This window comes from Mesoplodon densirostris, chromosome 14 (assembly GCF_025265405.1).
Source record: "Mesoplodon densirostris isolate mMesDen1 chromosome 14, mMesDen1 primary haplotype, whole genome shotgun sequence".
Classification (NCBI taxonomy): Eukaryota; Metazoa; Chordata; class Mammalia; order Artiodactyla; family Ziphiidae; genus Mesoplodon; species Mesoplodon densirostris.
The window spans coordinates 53,732,795-53,752,669 of NC_082674.1; the positions used below are offsets into that span (position 1 = coordinate 53,732,795).

At 36.4% G+C, this 19,875-nt stretch overlaps 1 protein-coding gene across 4 annotated transcripts in view; it reads right to left on the reverse strand.

The window, feature by feature from the left end:
• WDPCP (WD repeat containing planar cell polarity effector) overlaps window positions 1-19,875 on the reverse strand; it is a 330,758-nt gene that overhangs the window by 215,196 nt on the left and 95,687 nt on the right. For all 4 annotated transcript variants that reach the window (XM_060117623.1, XM_060117625.1, XM_060117622.1 and 1 more), the window contains exon 2: window positions 19,252-19,336. In XM_060117623.1, coding sequence (XP_059973606.1) covers window positions 19,252-19,312 — 61 coding nt within the window. In that variant the 5' untranslated portion in view covers window positions 19,313-19,336. The remainder of the gene's footprint in view (window positions 1-19,251; window positions 19,337-19,875) is intronic.

The window sequence follows — 19,875 nt, forward strand, 5'->3', positions numbered from 1 at the left end:
ATAGTGTAATCAATAAAGAAACTTGGTTACAATAACCAGAATTCCAAATGATTACATTTAACTTAACATACCAAATAATCCTAGTTAAGTACTTCTTTTTAAGATACCTCAGGGGACCTCTAAAGTACCCCAAAGTTAGCTGGAAATCAAAAGAAACAATTAAAACTTGATATTTGGGAAGTCTGTCAAAAAGTTTTAAAACACTTGGTCAAATAAGATCATAGGTCACTGTGAGACAATACTTATTCCTTAACCAAAGTTTCAAAAGATCTCAAAAGCAAATACAAGTCACTTAAAGGCAAAGAAACTCACACAATCTGTTGTCAAAAGCAGAATTTCAAGAATACTTTGGAGGGAGAAACCAAACCCAGTCTTGTTCTAGCCCATTCCTAACAAAATCCATTTACCCAACTAAATTCAATCCAGTCTTAGAAAATTCTGATCGTGCATAACTCTTTTCAGTATTTTTCATTCTTCACACCTTCTTTTACTAAAAAAAAAAAGTAATTCTGAACAAGAATCATTTGCTATAAAAAATGACATTGGAGGGACAATTGGTGAAACTCTGAGTATTAGATGGCAGTACTATTATCACTGTTAATTTCTTGATTTTGATGGTTATATAGATGATGTGGGACAACACATTTTCTATAGGAAATAGACACTAAAGTATTTGGGGGTGGTGAGGTATCAGATCTGAAACTCACTCTAAAATGGTTCAAGAAAAAAAATTCTCTGTACTAACAAGTTTTCTGTAAAAGTTTGTGATTACTTCAAATTAGAATAGCATTTATCAAAAAGACAAGAAATAACAAGTGTTGGCGAGGATGTGGGGAATAGGGAACTCTTCAGCACTGCTGGTGGAAATGCAAATCGGTGCACTCACTATGGAAAACAGTATGGAGGTTTCTCAAAAAATTAAAAATAGAACTATCATATGATGCAGCAACTTCACCTCTAGGTATTTATCCAAAGAACATGAAAACACTAATTCAAAAAGATATAGGTACCATTATATCATGTTCATTGCAGAATTACCTACAATAACCAAGATCTAAGTGTCCATCGATGGATGAATGGATAAAGAAGACGTGGTATATATACACAATGTAATACTACTAAGCCATCAGAAGAACGAAATCCTACCATTTGTGACATCTTGAATGGACCTTGAGGGCATTATGCTAAGTGAAATAAGTCAGAGAAAGACAGTGCCATATGACTTCACTTATACGCAGAATCTTAAAAACAAACAAAACACAAGCTCACAGATACAGGGAACAGATTGGTTGTCAGAGTCAGTCGGGTGAAGGGGAAGGTGGGTGAAATGGGTGAAGGGGGTCAAAAGGTACAAACTTCCAGTTATAAAATAAACAAGTCATGGGGATATCATGTACAGCATGGAGACTATAGTTAATAATAATGTATTGCATATTTGAAAGTTGCTAAGACAGTAAATATTAAAAGTTCTTATCGCAAGAAAAAACTTTTGTAACCATGTATGGTGGTGGATGTTAACTAGACTTATCAAATCATTATGCTGTACACCAGAAACTAATATAATAAGTCAATTATACCTCAATTCAAAAAATACTTTAAATGTCAAGCATAATGAGAGCATGTAAGAGGGTTACTAACTTAGTCTAAATGGCAGGGAAGGCTTCTCTAGGTCACTTACTAAAGCTGTGCCCTAAAGAAGAAGTAAGACTGCACATGGGTTCAAAGAGAAGAATGCCCCCAGCAGGAAGAATAGATAGCCCTGCTGAAGATCCAGTTGGCGCAGAGGATCTTACTGCCCCCTGGGGCCTTTGTGCACTACTGTCTTTGGTCACAGCATTCATTTCCTTTTTTCTATCATATTTATACATATTTCAATATAATTTGGTTTCTTGATTATAAAAGTAATATGTTCACTGTATAAAATTGAGAAAATAAGGAAAGAACAAAACAGTTTAATTTACTGTATTTCCACTCTTCGGAGACAGCTATTAATAACATTTTGTTGTCTCTCAGAGTTTTTCTCTGAATGTATATTTATTACTAAATAAAAGTCTTATGCTGAAAATGATGTTTAATATTTTGGGTTTTAAATTGTTTTAATTATTGGATAAATATAAAAGATTATATGTAATGTTTAAAAACAAAACACAAGAATATATGTAAAATTAAAAACATAAACAAATCTAAAAAAAGAACTTTTATAAGTTTCAGGTGTACAGCATTAAAATTCGACATCTTACACACTACAAAGTGATCACCACCACAAGTCTAGTTACCATACATCACCATACAGTTGCCCCTTTCAGCCATTTCACCCAACCCCTAATCCCCTTCCTCTCTGGTAACCACTAATCGGATCTCTGTATCTATGAGTTTGCTATTGTTTTATTTTGTTTATTCCTTTGTTATGTTTTTTAGATTCCACATAGGAGTAAAAATTACAGGGTATTTGTCTTTTTCCATCTGATTTATTTCATTGAACAAAATACCTTCAAGGTCCATCCATGTTGTTGCACAGGGCATTCTTTTTTAGGGTATTATTCCATTGTATAAATATAACACATCATCTATATGCATTCATCCATCGATGGACACTCAGGTTGTTTCCATGTCTTGGCTATGGTAAATAAAACTGCAATGAACATAGGGGTGCATATATCTTTTCAAATTACTGTTCTCATGTTCTTTGGATAAATACCCAGAAGTGGAATAGTTGGGTCATATGGTAGCTCTACTCTTAATTTTTTGAGGAATCTCCATATTGTTTTCCATAGTGGCTATCTAAATTTATAGTTCCAACAACAGTGTGTAAGGTTCCCTTTCCTCTACAGCCTCTCCAATAAATGTTATTTCTTGTTTTTTTGATAACAGCCATTTTAACAGGTGTGAGGTGGTATCTCATTGTGGTTTTGATTTGCATTTCCCTATTATTAGTGATGTTAAACATCTTTTCATGTGCCTGTTGGCCATCTGTATGTCTTCTTTGGAAAAATGTCTATTCTGATCCTCTGCCCATTTTTAATCAGTTTTTTTTTGTTGTTGTTGTTATTGAGTTTATATTTTGGACTTATCAGATATATGATTGGCAAATGTCTTCTCCATTTTGTTGGTGGATTCCCTTGCTGTGCAGAAGCTTTCTAGTTTGATGTAGTCCCACTTGTTTATTTTTACTTTTGTTGCCTTTGCTTTTGATGTCAAAAATCATCTCCAAGATCGATGTCAAGGAGTCTACCACCTATGTTTTTTTCTAGGAATTTTAAGATATCAGGTCTTACATTCAGGTCTTTAATCCATCTTCAGTTAATTTTTCTGTATGGTATAAGATAGTGGTCTAGTTTCATTCTTTTCCATGTGGCTATCCAGTTTTCCCAACACAGTTTATTGAAGAGACCATCCTTTCTCCACTCTATGTTCTTTGCTCCTTTGTCATAAGTTAAATGTCCATTTATGTGTGGGTTTATTTCTGGTCTCTCAATTCTGTTCCATTGATTTGTGTGCCTGTTTTTGTGCCAGTACCATACTGTTTTGATTACCACAGCTTTGTAGTATAGTTTGAAATCAGGAAGTGTAGTACCTCCAGCTTTGTTACTGTTTCTTAAAATTGTTTTGACTACTCGGGATCTTTTGTGGTTCCATACAAAATTCAGAATTATTTGTTCTAGCTTTGCAAAATGTGCCATTGGAATTTTGGTAAGGATTACACTGTATCTATATAGGCATAACTCTTTTACTGCACTTCACTTTACTGCGCTTCTCAGACATTGCTTTTTTGCAAATTGAAGGTTTGTGGCAGCCCTGCACTGAGCAAGTCGACAGGCACCATTTTCCAATAGCATTTGCTTAATTCATGTCTCTATAACATTTTGGTAATTCTTGCAATATTTCAAACATTTTCATTACTATTATTTTGTTATGGTGATCTGTGATAAGTGAGCTTTGATGTTACTACTGTAACTGTTTTGGAGCATCATGAACCGCACCTATATAAGAAGGCTAACTTAAGTGATAAATGTCATGTGTGTGTTTTGACTGCTCCACTGACAGACTGTTCTCCCATCTCTCTCCCTCTCTTCTTGCCTTCCTACTCCCTGAGACACAACAATATTGAAATTAGGCCAGTTGATAACCCTACAGTGGCCTCTAAGTGTTCAAGTAAAAGGAAGAGTTGCATGTCCCTCACTTTAAATCAAAAGTTAGAAATAATTGGCTTCCCTGGTGGCACAGTGGTTAAGAATCTGCCTGCCAATGCAGGGGACACGGGTTCGAGCCCTGGTCCGGGAAGATCCCACATGCCGCGGGGCTACTAAGCCTGTGCACCACAACTACTGAGCCTGTGCTCTAGAGCCCACGAGCCACAACTACTGAAGCCCGCACACCTAGAGCCCATGCTCCACAACAAGAGAAGCCACCACAATGAGAAACCCTCACTCGCCGCAACTAGAGAAAGCCCACGCTCAGCAATGAAGACCTAATGCAGCCAAAAATAAACAAACAAAAAAATTTAATTTAATTTAAAAAAAGACGTGATTAAGCTTACTGAGGAAGGCATTTTGAAAGTCAAGATAGGCTGAGAGCTAGGCCTCCTGAGCCAAACAGTTAGCTAAGTTGTGACTGCAAAGGAAAAGTTCTTAAAGGAAAGTAAAAGTGCTACTCCACTGAACACACAAATAATAAGAAAGTGAAACAACTTTACTGCTGATACAGAGAAAGTTTTGGTGGCCTGGATAAATCAGCCACCACATAACCTAAGCCAAACCCTAATGCAAAACAAGGCCCTAACTCTTTTCAATTTTATGAAGACTGAGAGAGGTAAGGAAGCTGCAGAAGAAATGTTTAAAGCTAGCAGAGGTTGGTTCATGAGGTTTAAGGCAAGAAATCGTGTCCAGAACATAAAGGTACAAGGTGAAGCAGCAAGTGCAGATGTAGAACGTACAGCAAGTTATCTGGAAGACCTAGCTAAGATAAAATTAATGAAGCTGGCTACACTAAACAATAAATTTTCAATGTAGACAAACAACCTTCTATTGAAAGAAGATGCCATCTAGGAATTACATAGCTAGAGAGGAAAAGTCAATGACTGCTTTCAAATCTTCAACAGATAGGATGACTTTCTTGTTAGGGGCTAATAAAGCTGCCGACTTGAAGTAGAAGCCAATGCTCACTAATCCTAGGGACCTTAAGATTCTGCTAAATCTACTCTATCTGTGCCCTATAAATGGAACGACAAAGCCTGGATGACAGCACATTTGTTTACAACATGATTTAATGAATAATTTAAGCCCACCCTTGAGACCTACAGCTCAGAAACAAAGATTTCTTTCAAAATATTACTACTCATTGACAGTGCACCTGGTCACCCAAGAACTCTGATGGAGATGTACAAAGAGATTAATGTTGTTTTTATGCCTGCTAGCACAAACACAACATCTGCAGCCCATGGATAAAGGAGTAATTCTGACATTCGAGTCTTATGGTTTAAGAAATACAATTCTTAAGGCTATAGCTGCCACAGACAGTGATTCCTCCGATGGATCTGGGCAAATTCAATTGAAAACCTTCTAGGAATTCCCTGGTGGTCCAGTGCTTAGGACTCAGTGCTTTCACAGCTGGGGCCCGAGTTCAATCCCTGGCCAGGGAACTAAGATCCTGCAAGCCATGTGGCATGGCCAAAAAAAAAAAAAAAGGATAAGAAAAGAAAACCTGGAAAGGATTCTCCATTCTAGGTGCCATTAAGAACATTCAAGATTCACAGGAAAAGGTCAAAATAGCAACATTAACAGGAGTTTGGAAGAAGTTTCCAACCCTCATGGATAACTCTGAGGGGTTGAAGACTTCAGTGGAGGTAGTAACTGCAGATGTGGGGGAAACAGCAAAAGAACTAGAACTAGAAGTGGAGCCTGAAGATAGGACTGAATTTTGTTGCAATCTCATGAGAAAACTTTAACACTTAAGGAGTTGCTTCTTATGAATGATCAAAGAAAGTTGTTTCTTGAGATGAAATAAGTCTACTCCTGGTATAAATGCTATGAAGATTACTGAAATGACAACAAGGGATTTAGAATATTATGTAAACTTAGTTGATAAGGCAGCAACAGGATTCTAGAGGACTGACTACAATTTTGAAAGAAGTTTTACTCTGGGTAAAGTGCTATCAAACAGCACTACATGCTACAGAGAAATCATGTGTGAAAGGAAGAGTCCATCAATGTGGCGAACTTCACTGGTGTCTTATTTTAAGAAATTACCACAGGCACCCCAACCTTCAGTAACCACCACCCATCAACACTGAGGCAAAACATTCCACCAGCAAATAGATTACAACTTGCTGTAGGCTCATACGACATTTAGCATTTTTTAGCAATAAAATATGTTTAAATTAAGGTACGTACAATGTTTTGAAAGACATAATGCTACTGTACACTTAATAGATGACAGTATAGTGTAAACATAACTTTTATGTGCACTGGGAAACCAAAGCATTTGTGACGCACTTTGAGATATTTGCTTTTTTGGAGTGGTCTAGAACTGAACCCACAATGTCTCTAAGGTATGCCTGTAGACAGCTTTGGGTAGAATGGACATTTTAACAATATTAATGCTTCCAGTCCATGAACATAGAATATTCTTTCCATTTATTTATATATTTTTCAATTTCTTACATCAGCGTCTTGTACTTTTCAGTGTATAGGTCTTTCGACTCCTTGATTCCATTTATTCCTAGGTATTATATTCTTTTTGATGCAATTGTAAATGGGATTGTTTTATTTCTCTGATAGCTTGTTATTAGTGCATAGATATGCCACAGATTTCTGTACATTGATTTTTGTATATAGCAACTTAACTAAATTCATTTATTAGTTATACCATTTTTTTGGCAGAGTCTTTAGAGTTATCTCTATATAGTATCATGTCATCTGCAAATAGTGACAGCTTTATTTCTTCCTTTCTGATCTAGATACCTTTTTTTCTCCTCACCTAACTGCTATGGCTAGGATTTCCAATATTATGTTGAATAAAAGTGGTGAGAATATAGACATCTTTGTCTTACTCCTGATCTTAAGGGAAAAGATTTCAGCTTTTCACCACTGATGTTAGCTTGGGTTTGTCATATATGGCCTTTATTACGTTGAGGTAAATTCTGCCTATACCAACTTTGCTGTAAGTTTTTAGCATAGATGGATGTTGAATTTTGTCAAATATTTTTTTCTGCATCTATTGAGATAATTGTATGATTTTTATCCTTCATTTTGTTAATATGATATATCATGTTGATTGCTTTGTGGGTGATAAAACATTTTTGTATCCCTGAATCCTACTTGATCATGGTGCACAGTCCTTTTAATGTATTGTTGGATTTGGTTTACCAATATTCTGTTGAGGATTTTTACATGTATGTTCATCAAGAATTGGCCTGTAATTTTCTTTTTTGTGTGGTTCCTTGCCTAGTTTTGGTAGTATAAAATGTTTGGAATGTTTCCCTCCTCTTCAACCTTTTGGAATAGTTTGAGAAGAACAGGTATTAAATCTGTTTTGTAAAATTCACCAGAAAAGCTGTCTGGTCCTCTATTTTTGTTTGTTGGGAGGCTTTTGATTACTGTTTCAATGTCCTTACTAGTAATCAGTCTATACAGATTTTCTATTTCTTCATGATTCAGTCTGTAAAGATTGTATCTTTCTAGGAATTTATCTTCTATGTTGTCCAATTTGTTGGTGTATAGTTGTTCACAGTAGTCTCTTATGATCTTTTGCATTTCTGTGGTATCAGCTGTAACTTTTCTTTCATTTCTGATTTTGAGTCTTTTCTCCTTGGTTATTCTAGCTAAAGGTTTGTTGGTTTTGTTTATCTTTTCAAAGAACTGGCTCTTTGTTTCACTTATCTTTTCTGTTTTTTTTTTTTAAGTCTCTATTTCATTTATTCCTGCTCTGATCTTCATTATTCCTTCCTTCTACTAATTGGGGCTTCATTTGTTCTTCTCTTTCTAGCTCCTTTAGGTGTAAAGTTAGATTGCTTATTTGGGATTTCTCTTGCTTTTTGAAGTAGGCCTATATTGCTATGATCTTCCCTCTTAGAACTCCTTTTGCTGCATCACATAGATTTTGATATAACATATTTCTGTTTTCATTTGTATCTAAGTATTGTTTGATTTCTTTGATGACCCACTGGTTGCTCAGTAGCATGCTATTTAATATCCACCTTTTTGTGTTTTTTCCTGGCCTCTTCCTTGTGACTGATATCTAGTTTCATACCACTGTGGCCAAAGAAGATGTTTAATGTGATTTCAATCTTCTTCAATTTACTGAGACTTGTTTTATGACCTAATAGTGATCTATCCTGGAGAATGTTTCTATATGTACTTAAGAAAAATGTGCATTCTGCTGATTTTGAACAGAATGTTCTATATTTATTAAGTCAATCTGGACTAATGTGTCATTTAAGTCCAATGTTTCTGTATTGATTTTCTGTCTGGATGATTTATTTGTTGATGTAAATGGGGTGTTAAAGTCCCCTAGTATTATTGTATTACTTTCAATTTTTCTCTGTAAGTCTATTATTATTTGCTTAATATATATTGGTTCTCTGCTGTTGGGTGCAAATACATTTATAAATGTTAATATTTTCTTGCTGGATAGACCCCTTTATCATTATGTAATGCCCTTCTTTATCTTTTATTACTGTCTCTGTTTTAAAGTCTATTTTGTCTGATATGAGTATAGATAATCCAGCTTTCTTTTCACATCCATTTGCATGGAATATCTTTTTCCATCTCTTCACTTTAAGTCTGTGTGTTTCAAGAATTACAAGAGAAGTAATTCTCTTGTAGGTAACCAATAGATGGGTCTTCTTTTTTTATCCATTCAGCCACTTTTGATTGGCAAATTTAGTCCATTTGCATTTAAAGTAATAATTGATAAGTACGTAATTATTCCATTTTGTTAAATGTTTTCTGGCTATTTTTGAAGTTCTCTGTTCCTTTTTTCTTCTCTTTCTCTCTTCCCTTGTGCTTTAGCAGTTTTCTCTAACATGATATTTAGACTCCTTTCTCATTTTCTTTAGTGTAGTTACTATAATTTTTTCCTTGTAGTTACAGTGAGGTTCACATATAACATCCTATTTAAATAGTGGCCTGTTTTAAGTTGGTAACAACTAAAATTTGAACACATTCCAAAGTTTTATCCTTTTATCCCCCCAACATTTTATACTTTCATCGACACACTTTACATCTTTTTATTTTATGCATCTCTTAACTAATTATTGTAATTTTAGTTAGTTTTACTTCATTTGTCTTTAACCTGCATGCTTGCCTTATAAAAGTGATTGATCCACTACCTTTATTATATAGTTACCTTTTCTAGTGAGAGTTTTACTTTTGTATATTTTCTTATTATTAATTAGTACCATTTCTTTTCCTTTAAAATTAAAGAAGTCCTTTCAACATTTCCTGTAGGGCAGGTAACAGATTCCTTTAGTTTTTGCTTATCTGGGAAACTCTTCATCTCTCCTTCAATTATGAATGATAACCTCATTAGGTAGAGAATCCTTGGTTGGAAGTTTTTTTCTTTCAGCACATTGAACATGACATGCCACTCCCTTCTGGCCTGTCAAGTTTCTGCTGAAAATTTCTGCTCATAGCCTTTATGGGGTTTCCCTTGTACAAAATTAGTTGTTTTTTTCTTGCTGCTTTCTGGATTCTCTCTTTACCCTTAACCTCTCCCATTTTAATTATAACGTGTCTTGGTGTGCATCTCTTTGGGTTCATCTTCTTCGGAATTCTCTGGGCTTCCTGGACCTGTCTGTTTCCTTTCCCCAAATAGGGAAGTTTTCAGCCACTATTTCTTCAAATAATTTTTCTAGCCCTTGCTCTCTCTCTCCTCCTTCTGGGACCCCTATAGTCCAAATGTTATTCTGCTTGATGTTATACTAAAGGTCTCTTAAGTTATCTTCACTTTTTTAAATTTGTTTTTCATTTTGTTGCTCTGTGTGGGTGAGTTCCATTGTTCTGTGTTCTAGCCCACTGATTCATTCTTCTACCTCATGCAGTCTGCTGTTGAACCCCTCTAGCATATTCTTTAGTTCAGTTATAACTTCTGTTCATTACTTTCTTATATTTCCTATATCTTTGCTGAAGTTTTCACAGTGTTCATCATTCTTCTCCAGAGCTCAGTGAGCATTTTTATAATCATTACTGTGAGTTCTTTATACACTACATTGCTTATCTCCATTTTCCTTAGCTCTTCTTCTGAGGTTTTGTCATATTTTTCTGATTGGAATATGTTTCTGTCTCATTTTGCCTAAGTCCCTGTGTTTATTTCTATGTATTAAGTAAATCAGTTATTTCTCCCAGTCCTTTCCAAAGTCATTTCTATTTCTCCCTCTCCTTTCTAAAAGGTTAGAGGGAAAATTTCAAAATAGTGCTCACCTGCACCAGAACTCTGAAGGTAGTCTGAAATTGCAAAAATGCTTTGACCAGTGTCTCAGTTCCCAGGGAGTGTCTCAGTTGGTTCCTGCCTCTCTGGAAGATGCTTCAAGATTAGTAAGTGGGTCCCCTTCACCTATGGTCCATGTGCTTCTCAGTATGGTGTTTTTGTGCTGGTTTTCAGGTCAAGTGAGTTTGCATGCACACCCTGTAGGAGTGGGTTTTCTGTTCCCTACAGTTCTATAATTTTCCTAGACATATTCCCCATTGGTTTTCAAAGCCAGGTATTTTGGTCGCTTGTCTCTCCTGTGCAGGATCTAGAGGTTGGGATGCCTGACGTGGAACCTGAATCCCTCACAGCTCAGAGAAAACATCCGTACCTTTTTATTCCTCCCAATTGTGGATTAGTGTGGCTGGGATATGGATTTTGCCCTTGGCAAGACTGTCTCTCTCTCTCCTACCTATCTCAATGCTGTCCTTTTACCTTTTGTTGTAGAGGCTCTATTCATCCATTTTCCATATGTAGTTAAATTTATTGTGTCTGGGAAGAGGTGAGTTCAGGATCTTCCTATGCTGCCATCTTGAACCCTCCCCCAAGAACATTATCTTTTACTTCCTCTGTGCCCTTTACTATTTCACTTCCACTCCCTTCCTTCTCAGAGCTATACTAAATTTTGTGTTTATAATCTAATTTTCTTTATAGTATTACCACATATATTTGTCTCCTGAAACTATATATTTCTTAATTTAGCCTGTTTTTGAGCTTCCTCTGCATGCAATCATACTGTATGTACTCTTCTGCACTTACTTTTTAAACTTTTTGCCCTATATCATATTCCTGACATTCATCTATGTTGCTGCATGCAGCTGTAATTCATTCACTTTCACTATTGCATACATTTATCCATTCTCTGGCTGATTGATATTTGGATGGTTTCTTGTTTCCTGCATTACAAACAGTACTATTATGAACATTTTTTTACATCTCCTGGTGCAAAAGTTATCAAGGCTTTCACATATCTAGGAGTAGAATTACTGGTCGGTAGGCAACATACATCTTCAACTATACTAGATGATGCCAAATTGTTTCCTAAGAGGCAGGACCAATTCATACATTTGCCAGGAGTGAAATAAGTTCATTTTCTTGGTTTTTTTTTTTTTCTATTTTCTGACACAATTTCTTTTACTCTTTTGAGTTAAAAAATTTTTTTTCTGCTACATATTTTTAATTTCTGCAAGATTAATACAGTTTTCAAATGTTTCCTGAAACATCTATATTTCCTTTCTTGCTGTTCATATTTTGAAGTGAGGCACTAGAGAGCTCAATATACATGAACAATGCTTGCCAACTGCTGGGTTTCACTGACCACTCAGGGACTAGGGTATTTCACCAGAGGACCAACTCAGAAATCAATGTAGATAGGGCTTCTCTCTGGGGCCACGCAGTCTCTCTGGAGAGGAGGCCCTCAGCTTCTTCTTTCATGGAAAGTGTACAGCTGCCTGTGACATTCTCAGATTAAGATTAATCTGATTATAAAAGGATTAAGAGGCCCTCACCCATTAGTATGTAGGCTTTCACTTCATCCCTGTTTTCAGTTCAGCACCTCTCCCGTCTTCTTCCACTACAGCTAGTTCTGAACCTCCCTAAATTAAGTATTTCCACAGTATGAAAAGTATCTCACTGCTTCGTAAACAGATTTTCAACTCCCTTACTTATCACCCCATGCCACAACTCTATCCTTCTGCAGTACCTGACTCCTCAAATATCTGTACCTCTCTAAAGTTTTGAGACCCAAATTGGTTGTCACTGGAATTCTCCGTAAACATTTGATATGCAGATTTTTAACCTTTGGTAACTCCTCCATCCCTTCCAAAAACTATTCAACAGAAATTGTCTCCTCTCCTAGTCTCTCAGTCCTTGTGGGTTTATACCCTTTTTTTTAAACATCTTTATTGGAGTATAATTGTTTTACAATGTTGTGTTAGTTTCTGCTGTATAACAAAGTGAATCAGCTTTATGTATACATATATCCCCATGCCCCCTCCCTCTTGCGTCTCCCTCCCACCATCCCTACCACACCCCTCTAGGTGGTCACAAAGCACCAAACTGCTCTCCCTGTGCTATGCAGCTGTTTCCAACTAGTGATCTATTTACATTTGCTAGTGTATATATGTAGATGCTACTCTCTCCCTTCGTCCCAGCTTACGTTTCTCCCTCCCCATGTCAAGTCCATTCTCTAGGTCTGTGCCTTTATTCTTATCCTGCATCTAGGTTCATCAGAATCTTTTTCTTTTTTAGATTCCATCTACATTTGTTAGCATACGGTATTTGTTTTTCTCTTTCTGACTTACTTCACTCTGTATGACAGACTCTAGGTCCATCCACCTCACTACAAATAGCTCAATTTTGTTTCTTTTTATGGATGAGTAATATTCCATTGTATATATGTACCACATCTTCTTTATTCATTCATCTGTCGACAGACACTTAGGTTGCTTCCATGCCCTGGCTATTGTAAACGGTGTTGCAATGAACACTGTGGTACATGATTTTTTTAAATTATGTTTTTCTCAGGGTAAATGCCCAGCAGTGGGATTGCTGGGTCGTATGGTCATTCTATTTTTAGTCTTTTAAGGAACTTCCATACTATTTTCCATTGTGGCTGTATCAATTTACATTCCCACCACCAGTGCAAGAGGGTTTCCTTTTCTCCGCACCCTCTCCAGCATTTACTGTTTGTAGCTTTTTTGGTGATGGCCATACTGACCGATATGAGGTGATACCTCATTGTAGTGTTGATTTGCATTTCTCTAATGATTAGTGAGGTTGAGCATTCTTTCATGTGTTTGTTGGCAATCTGTATATCTTCTTTGGAGAAATGGCTATTTAGGTCTTCTGCCCATTTTTGGATTGGGTTGTTTGTTTTTTTGATATTGAGCTGCATGAGCTGCTTGCATATTTTAGAGATTAATCCTTTGTCAGCTGCTTCGTTTTCAAATATTTTCTCCCATTCTGGGGGTTGTTTTTTCGTCTTGTTTATGGTTTCCTTTGCTGTGCAAAAGCTTTTGAGTTTCACTAGGTAGCATTTGTTTATTTCTGCTTTTATTTCCATTTCTCTAGGAGGTGGGTCAAAAAGGATCTTGCTGTGATTGATGTCATAGAGTGTTCTGCCTATGTTTTCCTCTAAGAGTTTTATAGTGTCTGGCCTTACATTTAGGTCTTTAACCCATTTTGAGTTTATTTTTGTGCATGATGTTAGGAAGTGTTCTAATTTCACTCTTTTAGATGTAGCTGTCCAGTTTTCCCAGCAGCACTTATTGAAGAGGCTGTCTTTTCTGCATTGTATATTCTTGCCTTATTATCAAAGATAAGGTGACCATATGTGTATGGGTTTATCTCTAGGCTTTCTATCCTGTTCTGTGATCTATTCTTTCTTATTTTGTGTCAGTGCCATACTGTCTTGATTACTGTAGCTTTGTAGTATAGTCTGAAGTCAGGAAGCCTGAAGTCAGGGAGCCTGATTGCTCCATTTTTCTTTCTCAAGATTGCTTTGGCTATTCAGGGTCTTTTGTGTTTCCATACAAATTGTAAAATTTCTTCTAGTTCTGTGAAAAATGCCATTGGTAGTTTGATAGGGATTGCATTGAATCTGTAGATTGCTTTGGGTAGTAGAGTCATTTTCACAATGTTGATTCTTCCAATCCAAGAACATGGTATATCTCTCCATCTGTTTGTATCATCTTTAATTTCTTTCACCAGTGTCTTCTAGTTCTCTCCACACAGATCTTTTGTCTCCTTAGGTAGGTTTACTCCTAGGTATTTTATTCTTTTTGCTGCAATGGTAAATGGGTGTGTTTCTTTTATTTCTCTTTCAGATTTTTCATCATTAGTGTATAGGAATGCAAGACATTTCTGTGCATTAATTTTGTATCCTACTATTTTCCCAAATTCATTGATTAGCTCTAGCAGTTTTCTGGTAGCATCTTTAGGATTTTCTATGTATACTATTACATCATCTGCAAACAGTGACAGTTTTATTTCTTTCCCGATTTCAATTCTTTTTATTTCTTTTTCTTCTCTGACTGCTGTGGCTAAAACTTCCAAAACTACGTTGAATAGTAGTGGTGGCAGTGGGCAACCTTGTCTTCTTCCTGATCTTAAAGGAAATGGCTTCAAGTTTTTCAGCATTGCGAACGATGTTGGCTGTGGGTGTGTCATATATGGCCTTTATTATGTTGAGGTGAGTTCCCTCTATGCCTACTTTCTGGAGAGTTTTTATCATAAATGGGTGTTGAATTCTGTCAAAAACTTTTTCTGCATCTATTGAGATTATCATGTGGTTTTTATCCTTCAATTTGTTAATATGGTGTATCACGTTGATTGATTTACGTATATTGAAGAATCCTTGCATTCCTGGAATAAACCCCACTTGATCATGGTGTATGCTCCTTTTAGTATGCTGTTGGATTCTGTTTGCTAGTATTTTGTTGAGGATGTTTGCATCTATGTTCATCGGTGATACTGGCCTGTAGTTTTCTTTTTTTGTGACATCTTTGTCTGGTTTTGGTACCAGTGTGATGGTGGCCCGTAGAATGAGTTTGGGAGTGTTCCTCCCTCTGCTATATTTTGGAAGAGTTTGAGAAGGATAGGTGTTAGCTCTTCTCTAAATGTTTGTTAGAATACGCCTGTGAAGCCATCTGTCCTGGGCTTTTCTTTGTTGGAAGATTTTTAATCACAGTTTCAATTTCAGTGCTTGTGATTGGTCTGTTTATATTTTCTGTTTCTTCTTGGTTCAGTCTTGGAAGGTTGTGCTTTTCTAAGAATTTGTCCATTTCTTCCAGGTTGTCCATTTTATTGGCATATAGTTGTAGTAATCTCTTGCAGTAATCTCTCATGATCCTTTGTATTTCTGCAGTGTCAGCTGTTACTTCTCCTTTTTCATTTCTAATTCTGTTGATTTGAGTTCTCTCCCTTTTTTTCTTGATGAGTCTGGCTAAGTTTATCAATTTTGTTTAGCTTCTCAAAGAAACAGCTTTTAGTTTTATTGATCTTTGCTATCATTTCCTTCATTTCTTTTTATTTCTGACCCGATCTTTATGATTTCTTTCCTTCTGCTATCTTTGGGTCTTTTTTTCTTCTTTCTGTAATTGCTTTAGGTTTAAGGTTAGGTTGTTTATTTGAGATTTTTCTTGTTTCTTGCGGTAGGATTGTATTGCTATAAACTTCCCTCTTAGAACTGCTTTTGCTGAGTCCCATAGGTTTTGGGTCGTTGTGTTTTCACTGTCATTTGTTTCTAGGTATTTTATGATTTCCTCTTTGATTCCTTCAGTGATCTCTTGGTTATTTAGTAGCGTATTGTTCATCCTCCACGTGTTTGTATTTCTTACAGTTTCTTTCCTATAATCGATATCTAGTCTCATAGCATTCTGGTCGGAAAAGATACTTGATACAATTTCACTTTTCTTAAATTTACTAAGGCTTGATTTGTGAGCCAAGATACGATCTATCCTGGAGAATGTTCCATGAGCACTTGAGAATAAACTGTATTCTGTTGTTTTGGGGGGTAATGTCCTATAAATATCAATTAACTCTATCTTGTCTAAAGTATCATTTAAAGCTTGTGTTTCCTTATTTATTTTCATTCTGGATGATCTGTCCACTGGTGAAAGTGGGGTGTTAAAGTCCCCTACTATTATTGTGTTACTGTTGTTTTCCCCTTTTATGGCTGTTAGCATTTGCCTTATGTACTGAGGTGCTCCTATATTGGGTGCATAAATATTTACAACTGTTATATCTTTTTCGTGGATTGATCCCTTGATCATTATGTAGTGTCCTTGTTTGTCTCTTGCAATAGTCTTTATTTTAAAGTCTATTTTGTCTTATATGAGAATTGCTCCTCCAGCTTTCTTTGGATTTCCATTTGCATGGAATATCTTTTTCCATCCCTTCACTTTCAGTCTGTATGTGGCCCTAGATCTGAAGTGGGTCTCTTGTAGACAGCATATATACAGGTCTTGTTTTTATACCCATTCAGCCAGTCTGTGTCTTTTGGTTGGAGCATTTAATCCATTTACATTTAAGGTAGTTATCGATATGTATGTTCCTATTACCATTTTCTTAATTGTTTTGGGTTTGTTTTTGTAGGTCTTTTCCTCCTCCTGTGTTTCCTGCATAGAGAAGTTGCTTTAGCATTTGTTATAAAGCTGGTTTAGTGGTGCTGAATTCTCTTAACTTTTGCTTCTCTGTAAAGCTTTTGATTTCTCTGTCAAATCTGAATGAGATCCTTGATGGGTAATGGTGGTTGTAGATTCTTCCGTTTCATCACTTTAAATATGTTCTGCCACTGCCTTCTGGCTTGCAGAGTTTCTGCTGAAAGACCACCTGTTAACCTTATGAGGATTCCCTTGTATGTTATTTGTTGTTTTTCCCCTGATGCTTTCAATATTTTTTCTTTGTATTTAATTTTTGATAGTTTGATTTATATGTCTTGATGTGTTTCTCCTTGGATTTATCCTGTATGGGACTCTCTGAGCTTCCTGGACTTGATTGACTATTTCCTTTCACATGTTGGGGAAGTGTTCAACTATAATCTCCTCAAATATTTTCTTAGACCCTCTCTTTTTGTCTTCTTCTGGGACCCCTATAATTCGAATGTTGGTGGGTTTAATGTTGTCTCTGAGGTCTGTTGTCCCAGAGGTCTGTGAGAGTGTCCTCAATTCTTCTCATTCTTTTTTCTTTACTCTACTCTGTGGCAGTTATTTCCACTATTTTATCTTCCAGGTCACTTACCGGTTCTTCTGCCTCAGTTATCCTCCTATTGATTCCTTCAAGAGAATTTTTTATCTCATTTTTTGTGTTGTTCATCATTGTTTGTTTGCTCTTTAGTTCTTCTAGGTCCCTGTTAAACGTTTCTTACATTTTCTCCATTTTATTTCCAATATTTTGGATCATCTTTTCTTTCATTACAGTGAATTGTTTTTCAGGTAGACTGCCTATTTCCCCTTCATCTCTTTGGTCTGGTGTGTTTCTACCTTTCTCCTTCATCTGCTGCATATTTCTTTGTCTTCTTGGTTTGTTTAACTTACTTTGTTTAGGGTCTCCTTTTCTCAGGCTGCAAGTTCACAGTTCCTGTCATTTTTGGTGCGTGCCCCCAGTGGGTGAGGCTGGTTCAGTGGGTTGTGTAGGCTTCCTGGTGGAGGGGACTGGTGTCTGTGTTCTGGTGGATGAGGCTGGATCATGTCTTTCTGGTGGGCAGGGCCACATCCAGTGGTGTGTTTTGGGGTGTCTGTGAACTTACTATGATTTTAGGCTGCCTCTCTGCTAATGAGTGGGGTTGTGTTCCTGTCTTGCTAGTTGTTTGGCATGGGGCGTCCAGCACTGGAGCTTGCTGGCTCTGGGTCTTAGTGTTGCAACGGAGATCTATGGGAGAGCTCTTGCCGATTGATATTACATGGGGCCAGAAGGTCTCTGGTGGTCCAGTGTCCTGAACTCAGCTCTCCTACCTCTGAGGCTCAGGCCTGACACCAGGCCAGAGCACCAAGACCCTGTCAGCCACACAGCTGCTAGTTTTGGAGCATCTCCTACAGAGGCGGGGGGCAGTTGTGGCTCACTGCGGGGACAAGGACACTGGCAACAGAAGTTCTGGGAAGTACTCCTTGGCATGAGCCCTCCTGAAGTCTGCCATTATCCCCACCAAAGAGCCTGCAGGCTCCAGTGCTCTATACCTTTTTAATAGTAACTCGTCTACTCTCATTTTGAAGAATCAGGGAAGGAAGCAAATGGATGTTAAGTCCACTTTGTTTAAGTGGAAATTCTATCCTTATCCATTTTAAGCAAGCTAAACTTAATGAAATTATAATGACATCATCTGTAATTATATATTTGATATAAAGAAATAATTCTTTGCAAGATAAACCATTTTCTTAGTAACGATGCTAAAGACATGTAAATAAATCTGTCCTCCTAAATACAAGAGTTGCTTTAGATACTCAGAAAGGAAAAGAATTTTTTAAAAGATGTTTCCTAATGATATATACTTTATCCTGAAATACTAATAAACATTGTTAAAACCATTTATATTACTCTCTTCCCCCAAAAATGTGAGATTCAAAAAACATGAATAGGGCTTCTCTGGTGGCGCAGTGGTTGAGAATCTGCCTGCCAATGCAGGGGACATGGGTTTGAGCCCTGGTCTGGGAAGATCCCACATGCCGCAGAGCAACTGGGCCCATGAGCCACAACTACTGAGCCTGCGCGTCTGGAGTCTGTGCTCCGCAACAAGAGAGGCTGCGATAGTGAGAGGCCAGCGCACCACGATGAAGAGTGGCCCCCACTAGCCACAACTAGAGAAAGCCCTTGCACAGAAACGAAGACCCAACACAGCTAAAAAATAAATAAATAAATAAATTTATTTTAAAAAAATGAATATAATTGTACCTCTTAGTTGTATGTTTGAAATATTACTTTATGTCTGAAATATTACTTTAATATCAAATAGAAATGCATTTACCATTAGCAAGCCTGCAAATATTTATGAATATAAATCAGTTATTATGAACAATCCCAGGAAAAAATGGAACATCTGTGTATCTTAAGAGGAAACAGATATTAGGCCAGTAAAATTAATGTTCAAAGCAGAAAATGTAACTCAAGTTGAAAAAAAATAAGCAGAGTTAACTAAACAAAATTACTATACACTAGCCAATTTTTCATTAAGTATAAAGAAAATAATGCAATTCCAGCTGGAGAATCTAAGCTCTAACCTTTGCTAGTACTTATTTATATTGTTGTAACTTATATTTAAAAAATATTGAAATTAATCCAGAGCTTATTTACCCCCAATGTGTAAGGTATTCTTCAAAGACCACAGGTGCAGTTCAGTCAAGCAGAAAGACATCTGATGGCAGAAGGAATCTCTGTCCTGTTTAAAAAAATAATTAAGAAGAGGTGCCAATTAATTATCTTCTATTGCCAATAAAACCAAGATCCCTTAGAAATAATAAAAAGAATCACTTGCCGCTACTGATATTTGAGATACGGTTCATTAGAATAAACACACTTTAATGTACCCTCAGTTAAGCACCCAGAAATGAACTCTAGAAAAAGGAGAAAAAACACTTGTTTTCCTAGATTTAATATGTCATCACATTGAGAAATGTAGTAAGAAGAATATATATATTTGCGTTTCCAATAACATACGTTTGATTTTTAAGGCTCTGAGTGTATTTAGAATTATTTAGCATTTAAGCATTTTTTAAAAATATTTTTAAGGAAAAGAAACATCTGTTATGCAGTTAGTAAGTACAAACACATTTTGTGGTCTATCTTTAATATACAAAGCAAATATTTACAATCTCCCACATACTAACAGGCTAATTAAAGTGGAATTTTCAAGGTAAATGATATATAGTTATTATTATAGGAAACATATTTACTTAGAAGTAAACTGTGTGAAACCAC